Source organism: Podarcis vaucheri (assembly GCF_965113315.1).
Source record: "Podarcis vaucheri genome assembly, chromosome: 3".
NCBI classification, from domain to species: Eukaryota; Metazoa; Chordata; class Lepidosauria; order Squamata; family Lacertidae; genus Podarcis; species Podarcis vaucheri.
In genome coordinates this window covers 40,523,099-40,542,571 of record NC_138761.1, presented here as the reverse complement: position 1 = coordinate 40,542,571, position 19,473 = coordinate 40,523,099, and the positions used below count along the sequence as shown (strand labels likewise).

Here is a 19,473-nt window from a genome sequence, read left to right as displayed (position 1 = left end):
TACTGTTATTAACCACTACACCACACTGGCTGAAATCCATGAGGTTCGTGTGTTTTGAAATTACTCTGGATTTCATCCACTGAAAAAAAGTAAAATGGAATGCCACCTGCCAAGGCACTGACACAGTCCCATTTTGTCACTCAGAAGCGTGCACACCACATTTGCATGTATTAATTGTTCGTAACTGCTTCTGCTTTCAGTATTTCACAGAATCTGGAATTATTTGGCAAGGACTGAAGAAGGGGGAAGCCATGGAAATCCCTCCCCCAATTCCTTTCATCAACCAACAGACGGCATTAGATACCACCCTTTGTGGGTTGTTGTTTTTTCTTATTTCCTTTCTGTTGCTCTTGAACAAAACTACTGGCTTAATGTTTTGCTATGCAGTCAGTTATGTATTTTGTTTTTGCTGGTTGGAGCCTGGACGAGCTCAATATTTATCAATACATAAAACATATTGACAAATGTTCTGGTTTAAGAAAGAAAGAAAGAAAGAAAGAAAGAAAGAAAGAAAGAAAGAAAGAAAGAGAAAGAACACAGACAGGACAAATCGGGAGATTAGCACAGGATATTCACTAGTCTGCTCCTCCAATTGGGTCATATCACATCTTCTGCCTTCCCTAACCCTTCTGCCTCGCCCTGCCCTCCCCAAAGGCATCAGCCACGCAAAACAAGCTACTGGATTAACAATCTTGAGCTTTAATCATATCATGTCGCAACGGTCACTGAAAAGGGCAACAATATGGCTTTCAAAAAGAAATCTTGATATGTTTTCAACCCATATGCCGATGTGAAACTTCCCCTTATTACTGTTTTATTTAGGTTCAGAAGGGTTTAAAGTGGGGGGGACAGTACTACCTAACTGGATGTTCCCTTATTTGTCACACAAAGTTCTGGGCAATGGCCAACACTTTCGAGAATTCTTGCCGCTTCCTCAGCAGAGAGGGAATTGGGGTTTTGATTCTTGTCCCTACTGGGTTCCCGTTGTCTTCAATGAGCACCACGTTGTTAGAATCAAACCTGGGAGTCATGCGAGGGCCCGGCATCTTGTGGCCAACGATTAGAGCCTTTTTCTTCTCCCCTTTGATAGCCAGAAGGATCTTGTCGCCGACTTTGCCCACTCCGTTCTTGTTGTAGACATGGATGCATTTTGGAGGCCGGTGGTACGGAGTGTTTCCCAAGGCGCTGTTATCTACAACTCGCACGCGGGTCATCTTCTGTATTGCACTGCACGCGCCGCTGATGCTGCCGAAAGATAGGTTCGAAGGCAATAACAAGTCAGACCAACGGTAGCAGTCCCAATCAAGGACTATCATGCTCAGAAACATGTGCCGTTACTATGACCTCCCTCACACTCAAAATACTGTTTAAAGCCAAAAACTCTAAATACGCTACCACAAAGGCAGTTTAGTACATTTAATTCAACAGTGGATAGCATGAGAGGGTCAAAGGACAGCTTTTTTTATATAAAGCAACCCAAGAAATGCAAATATTTTCAAACTTTTGCCCTTCAGAAAGTAGCTTTCCACACCAGCTTATCTACTAAGGAATTGCTAGCGTGTGATAAGAATTGCAGAGGATTCTGGGAAGTATTCTGGGGTGAACAGAAAGAAGCCATCTCACAAACAGAGGGTTGGGATGGGGGGAGAGTTAGCCCATTTCAATGTGAAGGTTGATTCCTCACAGAAACCAGATGCTGATAAGGAACAAACTGGTCTTGTGGGGTTTTCTGTCTTCCTCCTAAACTGTGAAAGAATTGTATACAGAGTGGCCAGCTTATATATATTTCATTGGAAGCAAGTCCCACTAAACTCCATGAGGCTTACTTCTAAGTAAAATGGATAGGCCTGCACTGTTAAGACTCCAAAGGATTCCTCAGCTGTTACCATCATGGCTTACTATTACAAGTAATGTTTACTCATTCAGTATTTGTAAAGCCATACAATTATTTGTTTATTTTTACAGTGAGATAAAACACATGCTGGGTGATCCTTCAGTCGAATAATTTTCTGAAATACTTTTTTTTTTTTTTTAGCTACAAAGATTTATACACCAAATGACCGAACATTGTTCAGAAGGCAAGCAAGGGATTCTTAAATTACAGTATCTGGTACTTAGGGGACCTAATAAGGATTTGAAACTGGCTTCTCTACTAGAATGTTAATTTCTCACAAGAGGCTTCTGCTAATTAGATACTAGTCTGACAGGTTTTCCTGGAGTTTTGCTTCTTTTTTGCCTCTTCTAATAAAGAGGAAAGGATTAGAGAAAGGGAGTCTGGTTGGTAAGAATCCATAAGTGACTTCTGAGCACTTTCTCAGCAAAAAAAGCAATTATTTTTTATTAAAAACCGGGATTAACCAGACAAATTAATGGAACACATCCAAATGAGATGTCAGATTTGTTGATCAGAAAACATATTTCCGTATCTCAGTTCTCAATATCACCACCACTTTTGGTAAATTTATGAATTATTTATCTCTTAGAAGCAGTTCATTTATGACACCCTTTATATAAAAATAGTCATTGTTAGTTTTTTTTTTAAAGAACTGGGTGGTCTTCTTATCAGGAGGTCCATTCTGTATGATGTCTGAATTGGGCCTTTAGTGTTGTGGCACCTGCTCTTTGGAACTCAGTTGGTGTTGGGTTAGAAATTGTATTTATATACATAATTGTTTCTATAGAACTTTTAATTGTATTGTGAAAGACACCAGAATGCTGACTCAAACAGAACAGGCATTGAGAACCCACTATGGCATTTGTTTATTTTTAACACCCATTTCCTCTTTAGCAACTCAGAGCATGTGGTACCCTCACACATGACCCCTTCCTTGAGATCTGCTTGCTTCTAGGTTGAGATGGAAAACAATTACAGACTAGATCCTCAATCTGAGTTATGACTCAAGCTGAGAAAACCACTGCAGCAAAATTTGAAAACCTCAACTTTAGAACCACCTCCTGCCCCCCTTCAGCTTTCAGTGCGTGGGAAATAATAAAGTTATTGCCATCAGTGAATTACTGTCTTCATTCAAAAGGAGACACAACTAGAGAATGATCGATGGCTTTGAAGCACCAACATCCATGCCTATTCCATGGGACCCATAAGTCTCTATTTTAGCCCAAGTGGAGCCCAAGGGCTGGCTGATGTTGTTGACTTCTGCTGCATCCTTCTGCCTCCATGATATAGCCAGATAGAGGAATTAAAGCAGCACAAACCTATTTGATCTTTAAAAGCTTGTACATAGCTCAGTGAAGGAGCACATGGTTTGCACACAAGGGGTCCCACGTTCAGTTCCTTGATCTCTCCAAGGGGTTGAGCAATCCCTCTCTCTGAAATCCTGGGCAACTACTGCCCGTTTAAGCTAGAGGGACCAATGGTTGCCTATGTTTCCAGGTCTGGCATATCTGAAGAGGGCAGAAATGCAAAATGGCGACATAAAGCCAGACAGACTAGAGCTGCAGATTTTTGACAAACCTAGACAGCATCTTAAAAAGCAGAAACATCACCTTGCCAACAAAGGTCTGTATAGTTAAAACTATGGTTTTCCCAGTAGTGATGTATGGAAGTGAGAGCTGGAAGTGAGAGAATTGATGCTTTTGAATTATGGTGCTGGAGGAGACTCTTGAGAGTCCCATGGACTGCAAGATGATCAAACCTATCCATTCTTAAGGAAATCAGCCCTAAGTGCTCACTGGGAGGACAGATCCTGAAGCTGAGACTCCAATACTTTGGCCACCTCATGAGAAGAGAAGACTCCCTGGAAAAGACCCTGATGTTGGGAAAGATTGAGGGCACAGGGAGTAGGGGACGACAGAGGACAATATGGTTGGACAGTGTTCTTGAAGATATGAACATGAGTTTGACCAAACTGCAGGAGGCAATGGAAGACAGGAGTGCCTGGTGTGCTCTGGTCCATGGGGTTACAAAGAGTCAGACAAGACTAAACGACTAAACAACAATTAATTGTTGCATATGAATGAAGAGTAACATATTTGGAGACGGTTCCAGAAAGTGTACTGGCCTGTGGGACAGAAACTTACTATGCACAGCATCTAAGGAAATGTGCACCTGTACACATTGAGATCTGCAAGGGAAACCTGCCCAACCTCAGTGCCAAACTAGAGCCTCAAAGCAGTTCCCACTTTTTGTTTACAATGCCCACTCGAGAAATTCATGAACAGCCAGTTTCTCTCTTGGGAACTCTCTTATACCACAAAGCATTCATTATACAATGAACCACAAAAGTCAAGGGTCTTTGTTCCCTCTTGAACATGAAGGAGTTGGCAGAAATATTCCCCACAAAGAGTAGCACATTGAATGCTGAAGGGGGGGGGGCACATACCTGTACCCATCTGAACTTAGGAACATTTTTGTGAACATACAAAGAATGAAATATTGCATCAGACCATTTAATCCAAGCAGCCCCATGTCTATGACTTCAAACACCGATGGCTTGACAAGGTCTGAGGCAGGGCTCTTTCCTTGCTCTGCTACTTAAAAGCCTTTTAAGGGAAGATGCCAAGAATAGAACCTGCCTACAACAGGAGAAGAATATGGCAAGGGAGGGGAAGAAACAGATTTAACCCTTATCCATCCCAGGTAGTTCTGCAGGTAAAATAAGACTGTCTTCACAGGTGTCATTGATTTCCATTGTCTTACATGTACGTAACTGCACAGGGTCACAAAAACACAATGAATAGCTCATATTTGTATTTGGAAGACTTTTATTTTTCAGCCTACTGCTTCTAAAGGAGAATTTTTTCAGGGGAAAGGATATTACAGTGCTTTTTTATTCTGTTTCTCTGAGTTGCTATAAGCAGCCGTCACCTTTTCCCATCACTATCTCTAGCTTTGCTGGAAGTTTCTGCTCTCCAGCATCTTGGCCTGCAAGTAGCAGGAAGTGGCACAACTCCAGGTTCACCTCACACAAAAATCTTTAAGGATCCCACCTGTGGGAATGGTTTTCCTGTGCTTCAATAAGATGAAACCACAAAGTTATAGCTCCTCTAGTTAAAAATGGATTGGAGAAGGAATTAAAATAAATGCCTACAATGATATTTGACCTCTTTTCTCCTAAGAATGTATTTCTCACAGACATCAGAAATAAATACATTCACAATGGTTGGTAACTATGCCATATGTAAGAACTTATTCTCATAAAATGGAAAATGTTTGCAGTCCATATTTTTGTTCCCTATTACCATATTTTTCCATGTATAAGACTAGGTTTTCTTCCTAAAAGATAATGTCAAAAATTAGGGGGTGTCTTATACACAGATACATCTCCCCCCATTTTCTTAAGAAGAGTTTGGATTTGATATCCCGCCTTTCACTCCCCTTCAGGAGTCTCAAAGCGGCTAACATTCTCCTTTCCCTTCCTCCCCCACAACAAACACTCTGTGAGGTGAGTGGGGCTGAGAGACTTCAAAGAAGTGTGACTGGCCCAAGGTCACCCAGCAGCTGCATGCGGAGGAGCGGAGACGCGAACCCAGTTCCCCAGATTACGAGACTACCGCTCTTAACCACTACACCAAAAATAGGGGGCGTCTTATAGACAGAAAAATACGGTACTTTTAAATTATTGTTTTATTGTTAATGTTTGACTTTAACAGAGGGCCTTCTCGGTAGTGGCGTGCGCCCTGTGGAACGCCCTCCCTTCAGATGTCAAAGAGATAAACAACTATCTGATGTTTTGAAGACATCTGAAGGCAGCCCTGTTTAGGGAAGTTTTTAATGACTGATATTTTACTGTATTTTTAATCTTTGTTGGAAGCCGCCCAGAGTGGCTGGGGAAACCCAGCCAGATAGGTGGGGTATAAATAAATTATTATTATTATTATTATTATTATTATTATTATTATTATTATTATTATTATATTGTAGTGGCTGGGGAAACCTTGCCAGACTGGTGGGGTACAAATAATTCTTTATTTATTTATTTATTTATTTATTTATTTATTATTATAGTAGTGGTGCAGCAATAAAACTTCTAGCACATTGGCAAAGCTAGCACATTGGCAAAGCTAATACAATATGCATGCAGTTCCCAAGTGGTCTCCCATCCAAGCACTGGCCAGACCCAAAGCCCCCATGTGCCTTCAGACCATACCTTGAGACAACAGTAAGACTACAGCAAATTTAAGTCGACGAAAGACTTCATATAGCATCCTACCACTGTGAATACTACTTGCTGTTTCCTAGCTTTTAACACAGTGACATTTTCTTCTTTGAGCAATGCAGAAAACCATTATTTTTAATAAAACACACACACATTCAATTGCACTTTAAAACCACTGCATTATTATAAAACTTCAAGGTATTGGAGGGATGTCTTGAATGAACTAGACTCAAAAATATCAACTACTTCCTAAGCTAAACAAATTGAGATTTGTCAAGGGGCATTATTGAATGAATTTATGAGTTAAGACTAGAAAGAAATAACCTCCAAGTGGAAATCTGTTGAGGCCCCGACTAGATTATTAAAGGACAATGCTATACACACCTACTCAGAAGAAAACCCCACAGAGTTCAATGGGACTTACGCTCAGGTAAATATAGAACCACAGACTAGAATTATATGGGAACGGCAAAGTTAACAAATCATATTAGGACAGGAGGTGGCATATGTAAGTATAAAGATTTTCAGCTGAGGTAGGATTTTAATACCTGCAGTATTATCAAAAGGATAAATTCATGAAATACAGTCCTGTACAGTAAACCATGCCCAATGTAATCTTGTAATTTTGCTTATATAGAAAATAGGGAGGAGTCTGACAAATGAACACTAGGTTTGCTTCATCTGATTCATGTGCCTTCAAATATACTCCAGAGTAAAAAGTCATTATCTGTATTGGAACACATACCTGAAATTTCGCTGATTGGTTGCTCTGTTTATTTGGGCTAGAAAAAGCTCTGGGCACTTTTTCCAAAGCGCCATCAGGATTCTGGTTTTAAAAAACCTGGACAAGAAACAAAAGATTACTAATAATATACTACTATTGATGGTTACAATTTTGATAAAGATAAATCACACTAGCAATTCCATGGGATACATTCGGGGGGAGGATATTCTGTTGCAGTGTCCCCGAAAGCCCTCAAAAGCATGCATTGTATTGTTAACAAAGCGCAGCAACATTCCCTCCTCAGATCCGAGTCAATGCAACTCAGTTACATATAACACAATGGTACTGTATTTAAATAATAAAAAAGCACTGCAGTGCAGCTTTCTTCTTCAAGGGCATAGATCCTCTCTGTACAAACATCCTCCTACCCTAACAGCTGTCAGTTTTTACAGCCACTGGCATTTTAAGAATATCTGTGCATGGAGAGCGCAAAAGCCCACAACTCTTAGTAAGCTAAAGAACGGAATCATTTAGCAGTCACAATAAATTCATTTCTAAAATACTAAAAGCATCAAAAGATATACTAATTTATTTGCTGCCACGTTTTAAGGGAAGCTGGCACAAACATTTTAAACAAGTTTGGGGGACAGGATTTTAAAAAGTATATCAAAATTAAGTTTTTATGTTTTATTTGTATCCTATTTGGAATTTTTAATTCGTTTTAATCAGAAAGCAGTCTTTAAATTCAATGGGAATATAATCTTAAAATCAGTCACCAGCCAGCATAGAGCCAACTCCTAGGGGCCAAGGGGCCTTCCCCCAAAAATAATATTTGAGGGGGCTGCCCACCCAGTTGATGGGCATTGCTATTCAAATGGCGTCCATGTACTGTGTCTTGTGATCAATTATGCAAGGCGAGGCTTAATTGCCCCTCCTCCAAAATTTTATTCAAGTTGGCACCCCTGCCAGCCAGTCATATTTCTAGAACGGGAATCATAAAAATTCCCAAAATGGTCTGTCATTAGGTTATCTCCTCTGACATATATGAGCTTTTATGAATACAGTCCACTAAGCTTGCAGTGCCTTCACTTTGCTTTACCCAAGTTAAAAGGTGTATCACAGTCACTCTTAACTTTTACTTCAGGCACTTGTATGACATAGAATTTTCACTTTGGATAATTATTTTCCTAATTACAAAGATGTAACATAGCAAAAGTTGCTACAATGCAAGATTCTCTGCTACTTTTCAGGTTCAAGTGACCCACATAGGAGAAGAGAAAGCACTTCTGGCACACAGAGTAGGAGTAGTAACCACACTGCTAGAGCACTAAGCACTAAAGGAGGCGAATGCATTAAAATGTTCATTCTTCTTAACTTCTGAAGCACCACAATTATCTGCATTCCAATGATATGCTTGGAAAAAAGACATTTTCTTTCACCCACTTGTCCCCCAGTGATCTCTTGCCACAACAGCTCCCCTCTACAGAGTCCTAAAGACAGTCTTCTCCAACTGGCACATAGGGGCAAGTGTGAGATACCCAAGACAGGCAAGGAAAATGTATCCTTGCTTGTGATTTGTATTCTTCTCGCAGCTCAATCATTCACAACACGCCGGTTTTGAGGCAGATGCTGACATTTCACTCCTTTTCTTCAAACCCACTGATCAAAAATAACTGCTAAATGTGAAAAGCTGCGTCTGACAGGAGAATATTCACACCACTAACTACAGATGTGGCTCCTGTAAATGGCAACCACACACAAACAGGGTGGTATTCAACTAAATTCTACTCACCGGTATTAATGGATATCACTAAGTTAAGTCCATTAATTTCAAGGGGTCTCCTATGAGTAAAACTCAGCTGAATACAACCCACACTTTCCCAATTTATGCCACAATTTCCATGCTTGATCTCTGGTCATCACTTTTGTTTTAAAAACGAGTAAGCCCCTCTGAATACTTTGAAGCAAGAAGCTATTATTTTGTCTCATTCCCCTCTGTCTTTTTATTTGGACCGAAATCTAGTTTGAATTCAGAATAAGTTGTATAAAAAGATGGAAATTAATTAGTATAAAACAGGGATGTCCAACTGGTAGATCACCGGGGGGGGGGGGCATGGTAGTTTCCTGGTAGAAGAAATTTATTGGAGATGTAATTTCCATAGATCATGATCACCCTACTAGGTAATCAATCCTCTGGAAAAGCAAAAACTTTGGATCTCTCCAAAAAGCTCAACAACTTTGGTAGATCACTGCCAGTTGTTTTTATAGTGGGAGTAGATCTCAGTCTCTTGAAAGATGGACATGCCTGGTATAAAAGAACGAAGAAAACTATTAATTAGGTAAGGAAAGTTATAAGTGTTAAGAGGAATGCTCAAAATTTCCAATAATGTGTTTCTCACGTATGATAAATTTAGGAGAAGGGTATCTGCAGGGAAAATGAAAGGCCTTAACCATTCCCTTGACCATTAGGTTTCACCAGCAGGTTTTCCACACCATGTCCTCTCCAGCTGAACTCTAAAAAAACAGCCCATCTAGTGCTAGGGAGGAATCAGCACTTGGGGTGTGTATAGGTATCAAGGATGTGAAGATATGTAGTTAAGTGTCCCTGGAAGCAAAATATAGGTTGCTAGGGAGGAGTTTGAAAGCTGGGGCCTTCAAAGCAGCTTTCTACAAAATGCTACCAGTTCCACTTGCAGAGCTACCTAGACAGGTGTAGCTGTGTAGTCTCAATGCATGAATAAGATGGTGGTACTGGCAGTTTTGGATTTGTTTGGAGTTTGGCTTCGTTAGTCACTGAGAATATTTTGGGACAAGCTTGGCCTGATCAAAAGGGACAGGGCTCCACTTGAACTGGGAAGGAACCAGATTGCTGATGCTTGAAATAAAAAAGATGGCAGAGCAGCTTTTAAAGTGATTGTTGGGGGGAAGCCAACAGAAGCTGAGGAGCATCCAGTTCAGAACAAATCATCCCCCAGGGATGAGGGAGGGACATGTTTATTATAATTCAAATGGGAAGAGGGCAGAGCTAGGCACTGAGATTGCTGGAGCCCATGATAGTTATTCAGAGAAACCAAAGCACCATAGGTTAAATGCAAGTGCCAAAGACACTTGGAAAGAAATGCTGTATATACGGTAAGTGTTTGTATAGCAATGCTAGATGACTAAGGCAAGACAGAGAAGCAAGAGCACTTGGTCTCAGAGGAGAGCATACATACAGTGGGAATAAAGAAAACCTGGTGAAATGGAGGAAACCAGTGGAGCGTCATTATCACTGGATACAAAGTCTATAGAAAGGCCACGAAAGGACATAATGAAGGAAGTGTCACTCTGCACTTCAAAGAGGACATAGAACTCAACAAGCAGGAACTCTTCAAAGGGCCAGATTCCTCCACAGAATATTTATAGGTGGTGATGCCAAACCCAAAGAATAATTTAGTTTCCTCCTGACCATAACAGAGAATGAAATAAAAAAGGCATCCCAAAGAGGAAGTGCTGTAGACTTCAATTACCTTCCCATACATTTGGTATATGCATTATTCAGTAGTGCAAAGAATTAAAATTTATTAATACCTAAAATGATTGTGCACTACATAACTGTGCCATAGAACAGTTTGGTCACAAAACCAACCAGAGGGGTTAGCCCTGGACTTAACTTTAAGTGGTTCTAACAAACTGGTGCAAGATGTAGGTATTGTTGAATCAATTTGAATCAGAACGCTGATCATAGTGCTATCACAATTGCCAAGAAATTCCAACAGAGGCATTTGACTTCAAAAGAGGGAACTTCCCAAATATTATGGAATTGGTAAAAATGAAGTTGAAAGGCAAAGTCAAGAGGGTCAAATATCTGCAAAATGCTTGGGAGTTACCGTATTTAAAAACACAGACACTCAACTGGAATGCATGTCACAGATCAGGAAAGCACCAGCAGAGGCAAGAGGATGCTTGCATAGTTAACAAGCAATTCAAGGAAATTATTGGAAGGAGGCTTCCTTCAGAAAATGTTCTCTTCCAAATGAGAACAAAAAGTAACACAAACTTTGGCAAAGGAAACATAAGCAGGCAATAAGGGGTACAAAAAGAATCTGAGGATCCCATTGCTAAAAACATGGCAAACCACAACAACAAAATCTGAAATTAGCAGCAGACCATCACTTAAGGAAACAACTGGACTTTGGATGACAAGGGTATGCTAAAAGAGGAAGGGGGAATTGCAGAGCAGCTGGATGAATTCTTTACAATTGTCTTCACAGATGTGGATACATGGCAGAACTCTGGGCCTGAACTAACCCTCTCAAGAGAGGAGTCTGAGACACTGGGACCAATATATGTGCAGGTAACTTTTAGGGCGGAAGAACATTCAATTGTGTAACCTGCAGTCTGACACAGGCTTACTGTCTCAATGATGGAGCTTCCTAGCATATAGTCATAAGGAACAGAGGAAATTTTAGTCATCATAAGTCAGTATTTGTGCACCAAAACATTAAGTGCCTTATTAAAAATCACCACCCATACCCAACTCCGTAAAAGTATTTTATTCCTGTTCTGCCACACAAGCAAATCTAGAACAATTCCAGAAAGTTACATTCCAATTAGCAGAACAGTAAAACACCTAATACAGGGTGGCCTGAAAAACACCTGCACAAATACACCTTTTCTTATCTGTTGGGTCTACTGCTGAGGCCGGCCAGAAAATAATGTAACCTGCTTGGAAAAAACGAAGCATGCAATTGCCTAAGAATCTGGAAGTTTCAGCAACCCAAGCACGTTCATATTTGATGTCTTGCTCCCAGAAATATGATGTGGCACTTAGAAATGTGAAGTATTGTGCAAACCTACTTTTAGTTAAGGGTCAAAAAAGCACTTCACTACTCTTGAGTAGCAAGGTGCTTTTCAAGCTCTGTGAGAAGGAATATAAGCGTCAAAGAAGCTGTATGGCAGGCATGGCCAAACTCGGCCCTCTAGATGTTTTGGGACTACAATTCCCATCATCCCTGACCACTGATCCTGTTAGCTAGGGATGATGGGAGTTGTAGTCCCAAAACATCAGGAGGGCCGAGTTTGGCCATGCCTGCTGTATGGTCTTATATTGTTGCTCGGCGTTAGGGTAACCCAGCAGGCCTATAGCCTCACCTTTCACATCTCCAGGCCCACCCTAAGCAACATCCTTACAGATATATCCATGCTGATAAACTCCAACTGCTCAATAGGAGCCTACACCCTAGAAAAAAGATACAACCCAGCTCCATCCCAGGCCCCAGAACACCGCCATCATGTTTGGCTAAGCCAGTTTGGAAGCAGAAAAAAGGCAACATTTTCAAGCCCTCTTAGTGAATAGTGCAGATACACGTGCAACTGAACACAGAAAATGCAGCTTGCAAGAGATTGTAGATCTTTATCTATAATTGGGGGGGATTCCCATTTATGGAAAACCCCGACTGCACTCAAGCACCTTCCTTCTCATGTAATGTGGGTCAAGTAAATGCCTCACATGAGTGCAGATAATAGTGCACAAACTGGCTTTTTAAAACGCAACCTCACCTTTTCACTTAGCATGTAGCCAGTTACTATTCCCCTCTCGCAAACAACTTTCTCATAAAGAGTTCCAGGATCCACAGCATTGGAGTTGGGAGGCGGGGGGGGGGGGGGGATAGCAAATGGAATAAGGTAACAGTTTTCCCATGGCTGTTCAAATACATTGTTTCACTTTATCCTGCCTAACTCCAGGTGTCCCCTTCTCAGGAAACAGACCTTTTTCTTCAACATGACAAATCTATAGAACAAGTTGGATCCCTTCCATTTTGCAATTACCCAGATCTGTACCATTTCCACAGACCGGCTGATTCAGCTTTGGTGTCCTGAGCAGTCTGTTCTTACGGATGTTTCCTTGGAATTGAGTCCCACTGAGCTATACTTGCACACCAAATACACGTGCACTGGACTGTGCTGCCTTAGTTTAGATAGGGTTGCCATACATTTGGATTTTCCCAGACATATTCAGAATACTGCAGTCGGCAGCAGTATCCAGGCAGAAATTGGGAAAATCCCGACGTATGGCAGCCCTTGTCAGCAGTGCTGTTTTCAAAAAAAAAAAAAAAAAAGAGCTCAAAACCAGCAATTTTTTTAATTTTTTTTACGATTTCACCTAAGAAGCTCAAGAACTTTGGTCAAAACTAAAGAAAGCTCAACAATCTTGCTAAAAAAAAAGCTGAACAACTTTTCTGTTCAGATTTTCACTGTTTGAAATATGGCAACCCTAGTTTAGACATGTTTATTTGGCAAATCTGATTCTAAAGTATCATTTTTACTGCAGCAACTAGAATTATATTTAGCGAATTGTGTACACTCCTGATTTTAAACCACAGAAAAGAGCAATTTTTGGAGTAAGAACATGACCAAAAGGTATCAAATGTAAACACATGCACTGCAATGTGTTACACTACCTCTGTAGCTTCCACAAGCCCATTATCGGTTTCTTTTGTACAACAATCTACAATCCACTAACTTGCATTATAAATGGAATCAGGACCAGAGTATCAAAAACTTTAACTTTAACCTATTGAAGGTCTGGTTGCAATTTTGGCCAATGACTGAGGGAGACAAGTCTACAAACAGAATGAACCTTAACTTAGCAGCCTCCAGTTTTAATTATAAGGTTGCAACACACTCAGCCTCCAGTTTATTGTTAGCAGAAATGTAGCAAGATGTGATTGTTGCACAAACATGAAGTCTCAAAATCCAAACTTCATTTTAAGTCCTTAATGCAGGCTCCCTTGTCCTATAATTATATAAGGGGTTATCATTTGATTAAATAAATGTTAGTGAATTGTAAATGTGCTGTTGATACAGTTTTGAAGGGAAAAGAGCATTCTCCCTTTGTTTTTAGATTACGCATGCTCATGTCACAGCAGGTACCATCTCTAAAGACATTTCCCCCTGTGTGAGAAGAGGAAAAGTGAAAAGACCTATAAACATGCACCTGCTACCTATGGATTTGAAAATACTTGCATTTTTTTTTAAAAAAAATTAAAATCTGATGCCCAGTTAATTGGGAGCACACTTTTAATTGATCCAAAGCACATTGCAGTGTAGTCCCAAGCACTATTAATGTGATGATTTCAAAGATCAGATTTGACCAGGGATTTTGTATTTAAGAAACTGGTCCCAAAATAGTGAAACAAGACACACATGGACAGAGCAAGAAGTTTCTGACAGTAGATACTGGAGACAAATGAGCAAGACGGAAGTCTCCAACAGTCATTAATATGTACTGAATAAAGATCAAGGTAGGTAAACAAGTATGCTGCAAAAGAACTCTAAGTCAAACTGAGGCCTCAAGCCGCAGTCTTAATCATTACCCAGTACAGAAAGAGCTGAATCCTGGAGACTGGGTTCAAATCTGACCATTACTTTGGAAGTGCTATGTGGCTTTGCTTAAAGTGTGGAGTACATTAATTGTTAAAGTGTCAGGCCAGTCACTATCTGTTACCATAACCTACTTCCCAGGGTTGAGGCTAAAATGGGAAGGGAAACAGGTCGGACATGAATGCCACCCTGAGCTCCTCTGAAGAAGGGTAGGGTAAATTTAAAAAGCACATCACCTTGCAAATTAAAAACGATGTGCAAATAAGTAGTTGTAAACACCCATGCTCATATGCGAGATCCTTTTGGATCCAAGGAGGTTGCCCTGCCTGATTGTTTACATCTCAGAAATAAATACAACCAGGCATACTCCCAAGAAAAGTGTGCATAGGACACTTTACTCTCAAATAAAGTAGCAATGTCAAGCATGCAAACTAAAAAGTAAGTGCCGCTTAACTCAAGTGTAAACATGCCCAGGACTGGGTTTGTAACCCATTTAAGATGGGGGCTGTCTTAATACTATAATAAGCCTGCATTGCCTTCAGCAGTGCTAGCTGGAAACACTTCCCGCGCAGTTCAATGGGCAGAGGATCCTGCTGCTAATGCCCTTATGATGGAAAAGCGTGAAATTCCAAATCCCACCTACACGGGAGTAAATCAGGGGCCCTGATTCGTGAACAAAGTATGTTTAGGGCCGCGCTGCAAGATTGCCCCCTGATGCTGCCTTTAGTAGGGGAACCGGCTCCGTAGGCATGCGCTCTTCCGGATCAAGGCTGCAATCCCAAATACATTTATCTACCCCATTTATCTATTATGCAACCCCAAATGCATTTATCGAGAATGCACGCTCGGGACCGTGCAGCCCCGCTTGCTATGCACGGAAGTCCCCGGGACCTTCGTCCGAGGAAGCCTGCACAGGTTGAGGCTGCGGCTGGTCTGGCCTAGGAGCCTCTTCCCCGCAAGCAGAAGCGAGCCCCGTCCCCGCCGCGTGCTCCCCTCCCACTCCCGCGCTGCGGGGCGCCGTAGGGCACCCGAAGGACCCCAGAGGGCAAAGAAAGACGCACACACGAGCACCCTTCAAACTCACAGGCTCCTCGGGCCCAGACTCCCTTCCAAACGCGCAGGCGCAAAGCAGCACAGACGCGCATGGCAGGGCCCGGCAAGAAACCTGGGAGGGCGCGCGTGCGCACAGCGCGAGGCGGGTGGAGGGAGGGGAGGCTCCTGGCTTTCTCCGCCCGCCCTTTCCCCCGGTCTCCTGCCTGCGCCGGGCGAAAGGCCACGCCTCCCTGCGCGGCTCCCTCCCTCCCCCCTCGCTTATTCCCGAAGCCGAGAAGCCGGAGCTGGGAGGCGCGAGTCCAGGAGGAGAGGGGAGGTTGGGGCGCCTTTTCCTCGGCGGAGGGGCGTCAGCGGGAGCCCCGCGCTGAGAGGGCGAGGGAGCAGAAAGCCGGAGGAGCCGCTCTGCCTTTGACAAGTGAGGTAAGTCGCCGGGGAAGAGGCTGCTGCTGCTGCTGCCTGTGCCTGGCAATATCCCTGCGCTCCCTCCTCGCCTCCTTCTCTTTCCTGCCGGGCTGCAGCAATAACAGCTCCAGAGCCCCGTTTCCAAGGGCGCCCGGGACGGCTTGGCCATCCCCTTGGCGGAGCCCTTCGGGGCGAGACGGCTCCCGGTGGCGCCTTCTTTTCCCTCCCACCTACCTTGCCAGTGCGGTATCTGTTTACTCGCGAGAGAGCGCTGCGTTGCTCCCTCTTGCCTCGAGGTGGAACAATGGCAGCGGAGCCCAAGGTAGGGGAGGTGGCGAGAGGGTGCCGGGCAAGGTCTGCCGCTCGCTGGGCGTGTGTCCCTTTTGCAGAGCCCTGCGGCAGGCTCGGGGGGGGGCGCTTAGCAGGCTGCCCTCCTCCCTCCACCTCCCAGAAAAAAACTCTGCTCCCCCCCCCCGCTGCCCACCCAGACACAATGACAGTCGTCCGCCGATCCCGCGCGCGCCCCTCCTCTCGAAACTGGTCCAGTTGCTGCGTTTCGTCGCAGATTCTCCCGCACAATGTCAAAGAAGGGAGAAAAGGAGGGCAAGATGCTTTTTCTTCGCCGTCAGACATAGCGGCCATCTCGCTGGGGTGTGTGTGTGTGTGTTTTAAAGACCCGATCAGGCTTTGTGTGCATTGGGCAGGGTGGCGAGAAAGGAGGGACGGGGTGTGGGGGCGCAGGCTTCGTGTTTCTTTGTTGCTGTCTCTCCTCTTGGTGGTGTGATCGCGATGGTGGTGCTGATGATGATGTTGGTCCGCGATGCTGCAGTCAATTCCCCCCCTTCCTTCCTTCCTTCCGCGTCAGGTGCGGTAGGGAAGGGAAAACCGAGAAAGCCATTTAAGGGACTTAACAGTGCGGTATCCTATAGACTAGGCCGCTCGGAGTTAAGCCCCACTCGCGGGACTTATTCCCAGATGTGTGTGCGTATGTAAGGAGTGGTGTCTTTTAAGTTCTCTCTTTCGTGCTGCTTTTGCTCTGGAGATTCCCCTGCTGCTTTCAGAACAGCTTTCCTCCCAACGTGATGGTTGATGGGAATTGTAGTCCAAAACATCTGACCGGCACCAGGTTGAGGGAGGCTGCTTTAAAAAAGAAAAGGAAAAGAAATGCACCAAATGCTCAGGGAAACCAGGCCCAAAAGGAGGCGGATGCAAAACCAAATCCATGTCCTATCCTGCCTCGCTGTTCCCATGCTACCCTGCCATTGCGCTGTGCCTCCTCCAGGGATTTTCCTTTGATCTAGTCCCAAAGATAACTGAGAGCAGCCAGGCAGTCAAAAGACCTTTCTTTCACCTGTGATGTCCAGATGTTACTGGGCTGCAATCCCACCATCTCTTACCATTGGCCATGCTAGCTGGCGCGGATGGGAGTTAGAATCCTGCAACATCTGGAGGGCCACAGGTTCCCCATCCCTGGGCTAAAGGAAGCATTGTGGTCTATTTCTGTGACGGATGGCAGGGAAGCAGGATGGACAACTTTTCCCAGACCTTCTCATGTGACACAATTATAGCACTTCAGTGGTTACCATCTTTGCAACATCTGGAGCCTACAAGCCATTCTAAGTCTAAACCACAGGTGTATGCAAATGAGGTTTAATATAAAATAGATTAATAACTGCTATATCAACTTAATTCTCCTGCTTCTTATTTCCCCGCCCACCTCATTTTAAATAAAAAAGTTGGCTTGAATGCAAAGGGAGGTGTATTGGAAGGAAGAGACTGAGAAGTGAATCTTCCTATTGCTATTATTCTTGTTATTATACAAAACCCCCATTTCCACCACCCTAATGACAGTGCCTCATTCTGAGTCAGGGTCAGCTAGTGTGGGTGTTACTGGAGCTCAATGTGTCAACAACATCTAATGATATCCATGGGAGATGGCTTCCTTACTGTTGGTGCGGCAATCTGAACATTTGGAATGCGGAATGAATGTACTGTAGAGGGTGTTTTTTATATAGATAGATAGCATAAAGCCTATCTCCAGCTGTGCTTGAATCTGGCATTCAAATCAAAGGGTAAAGATGTTTTGGCTGCACAGATGCTCAAAGGCTGCATGTTCTAGCAAGTAATAAATGCTGTTGCTATTGGGGAAGCCATAAGGGCCATGTTATGTCTTCTCCAAGTGCACAACAAAGAAAGTTCCTTTAGATGACAATTTAATTGGTGACAGGCTTTTGCAAATGTTTTATGGACTTTTTTGTGGGGGGGGGGACAAAAGCAAATGTAAAATATGGATAACCATAGAGGAGATGTTATTAATTACTATGCTGTTTATCATTTGCATAATATTTTTGCATTGCTGTGTTTGCCCTTCTGGTTGCATGGAAGGAAAGTCAGTGTTACAGGGATGCACCTAAGGCAGGGAGATTCTGACCTATCCAAGGTCACACAATTAGTCCAAGCTGTTAATCCTCTCCTTCAAACAATGCCTGCCTCATCTCTGAAACTGCTATGGCAAATGCAGCTACTGTCTTCATTACTAGAGAGTCATGTGTAGCGCAAACCTTATCATGTTTTCTGACACAGGCTTCAGTGAGTTCAGAGGGAGTTACTCTCTTGTAAGTGTGTTTAGGATTGCAATCATAGTCTCCTTACAGATAGGAGATGATCAAAGGCATGGAGTAGAAGATAACGGCAGTCAAAATGGGGTTCAAAGGTTTGGATCTTTCTCCTAGGTAGCTGAGGCAATAAAGCAGATTCCTGTTACATCATGAAACCAAAGGTGCAATAATTCATGGCTGTTTTTAAGGTAACAGCCTACAAGACATAGATGACATGGCATACTGAAAACAAAAAATTGAAACCTCAGTGCAGAGAATATCTGTTTAAGAGGGTGTATTGGCTGGGAGACAATGGAAGAGTGTGCCTTCAGGGGTAAAGTCAAACCATTGAAGAGTTACAGTGCCTGCTATAGCTGTAGAGGACAGGACAGATATATTTCATTGCAGGTACGGCAGATTACCTAGTAAGATAATGCTTAAAGCATCTCTGGACACAGTGATTCCCAAACTTAGAATAATCATGCATCTCTTTTGAGAGTTTTACCAGCATATCCCCTTCTTGGGCAAAGATAATTTTGGGGGTAATTTTAATAATATTATTTTATCTTTGAATCGTTTTCCGCAGCTAAAAAAAACCCCTGCAATAAAGTAAAACAAAAAAGTATGCTGTGTGCCCTTTGAAACCCTTTCCTTTCTTCTTCTTCTTCCTCGGCGATCGCTCATAGCCGAGTAGGATTGTCTTCCATAAACACGGTTTTAATAATGAGTCCGTAAGTGACTGTGGAGCCCAGTTCTGGATCATATGTCCTTCCACAGTGGGGACATTGGTCTCCAGTAGGGAGTCGATCACGGGGTTTCCCATACCCCCAGGGGTACATGTACCACACTTTGGGTAAGACTGCCTGGATGGATGGAAGAATTCCACCTTGCAGCAGGGTGGCAGCAATCATAGAATCATAGAGTTGGAAGAGACCACAAGGGCCATCGAGTCCAACCCCCTGCCAAGCAGGAAATGGAATGGGCTAGGGCAGGCCTGCCCAACCGTTCGATCACAATCAACTGTCCCTGGTTGATCCTGGTCTATCGCGAGATCTCCAGCGATCCACCAAAAAAAGCTCAACAACTCTGATCAATCCAATGGGTAGATCACTGCCAGTTTATTTATAGTAGTGGTAGATCGCGGTCTCTTGGAAGTTGGACACCCCTGGGCTAGGGAGTTGTGTGGCTCTCCAGCACACACAAGCAGGGGACCAAC

General features: G+C 43.1%; 2 protein-coding genes across 7 annotated transcripts in view; one reads left to right on the top strand and one right to left on the bottom strand.

Annotated features, from left to right (window-relative positions):
• Positions 1-679: 679 nt before the first annotated feature.
• MRPL14 (mitochondrial ribosomal protein L14) lies at positions 680-15,922 on the bottom strand. 3 transcript variants are annotated; one of them, XM_082216280.1, is made up of 3 exons: positions 15,895-15,922; positions 6,862-6,957; positions 680-1,245 (listed from the first exon to the last, which is right to left on the bottom strand). In XM_082216280.1, exons 2-3 carry the CDS (start codon positions 6,933-6,935, stop codon positions 882-884), a joined length of 438 nt encoding a protein of 145 aa, XP_082072406.1. In that variant the 5' UTR covers positions 6,936-6,957; positions 15,895-15,922; the 3' UTR covers positions 680-881. The 3 variants fall into 3 exon arrangements, with proteins under 3 accessions (XP_082072406.1, XP_082072405.1, XP_082072404.1); XM_082216279.1 differs by lacking the exon at positions 15,895-15,922 and adding an exon at positions 15,267-15,357; XM_082216278.1 differs by lacking the exon at positions 15,895-15,922 and adding an exon at positions 15,290-15,340.
• Positions 15,529-19,473, top strand: part of TMEM63B (transmembrane protein 63B) — a 76,080-nt gene continuing 72,135 nt past the window's right edge. For 3 of the 4 annotated variants that reach the window (XM_082216238.1, XM_082216237.1, XM_082216235.1), the window contains exon 1: positions 15,529-15,678. The gene's annotated coding sequence lies outside the window, so the exon portion shown is untranslated. Of the gene's footprint in view, positions 15,679-15,888; positions 15,983-19,473 lie in introns of those variants that run through there. The other variant, XM_082216236.1, reaches the window with a different exon arrangement.

Coding starts and splice junctions, on each gene's coding strand:
- MRPL14 (XM_082216280.1), bottom strand. CDS start 6,935: ATGGCGCTTTGGAAAAAGTGCCCAGAGCTTTTTCTAGCCCAAATAAAC. Junction 1,246..6,861: donor ACCAATCAGCGAAATTTCAG/GTATGTGTTCCA, acceptor ATCTTTCGGCAG/CATCAGCGGCGCGTGCAGTG.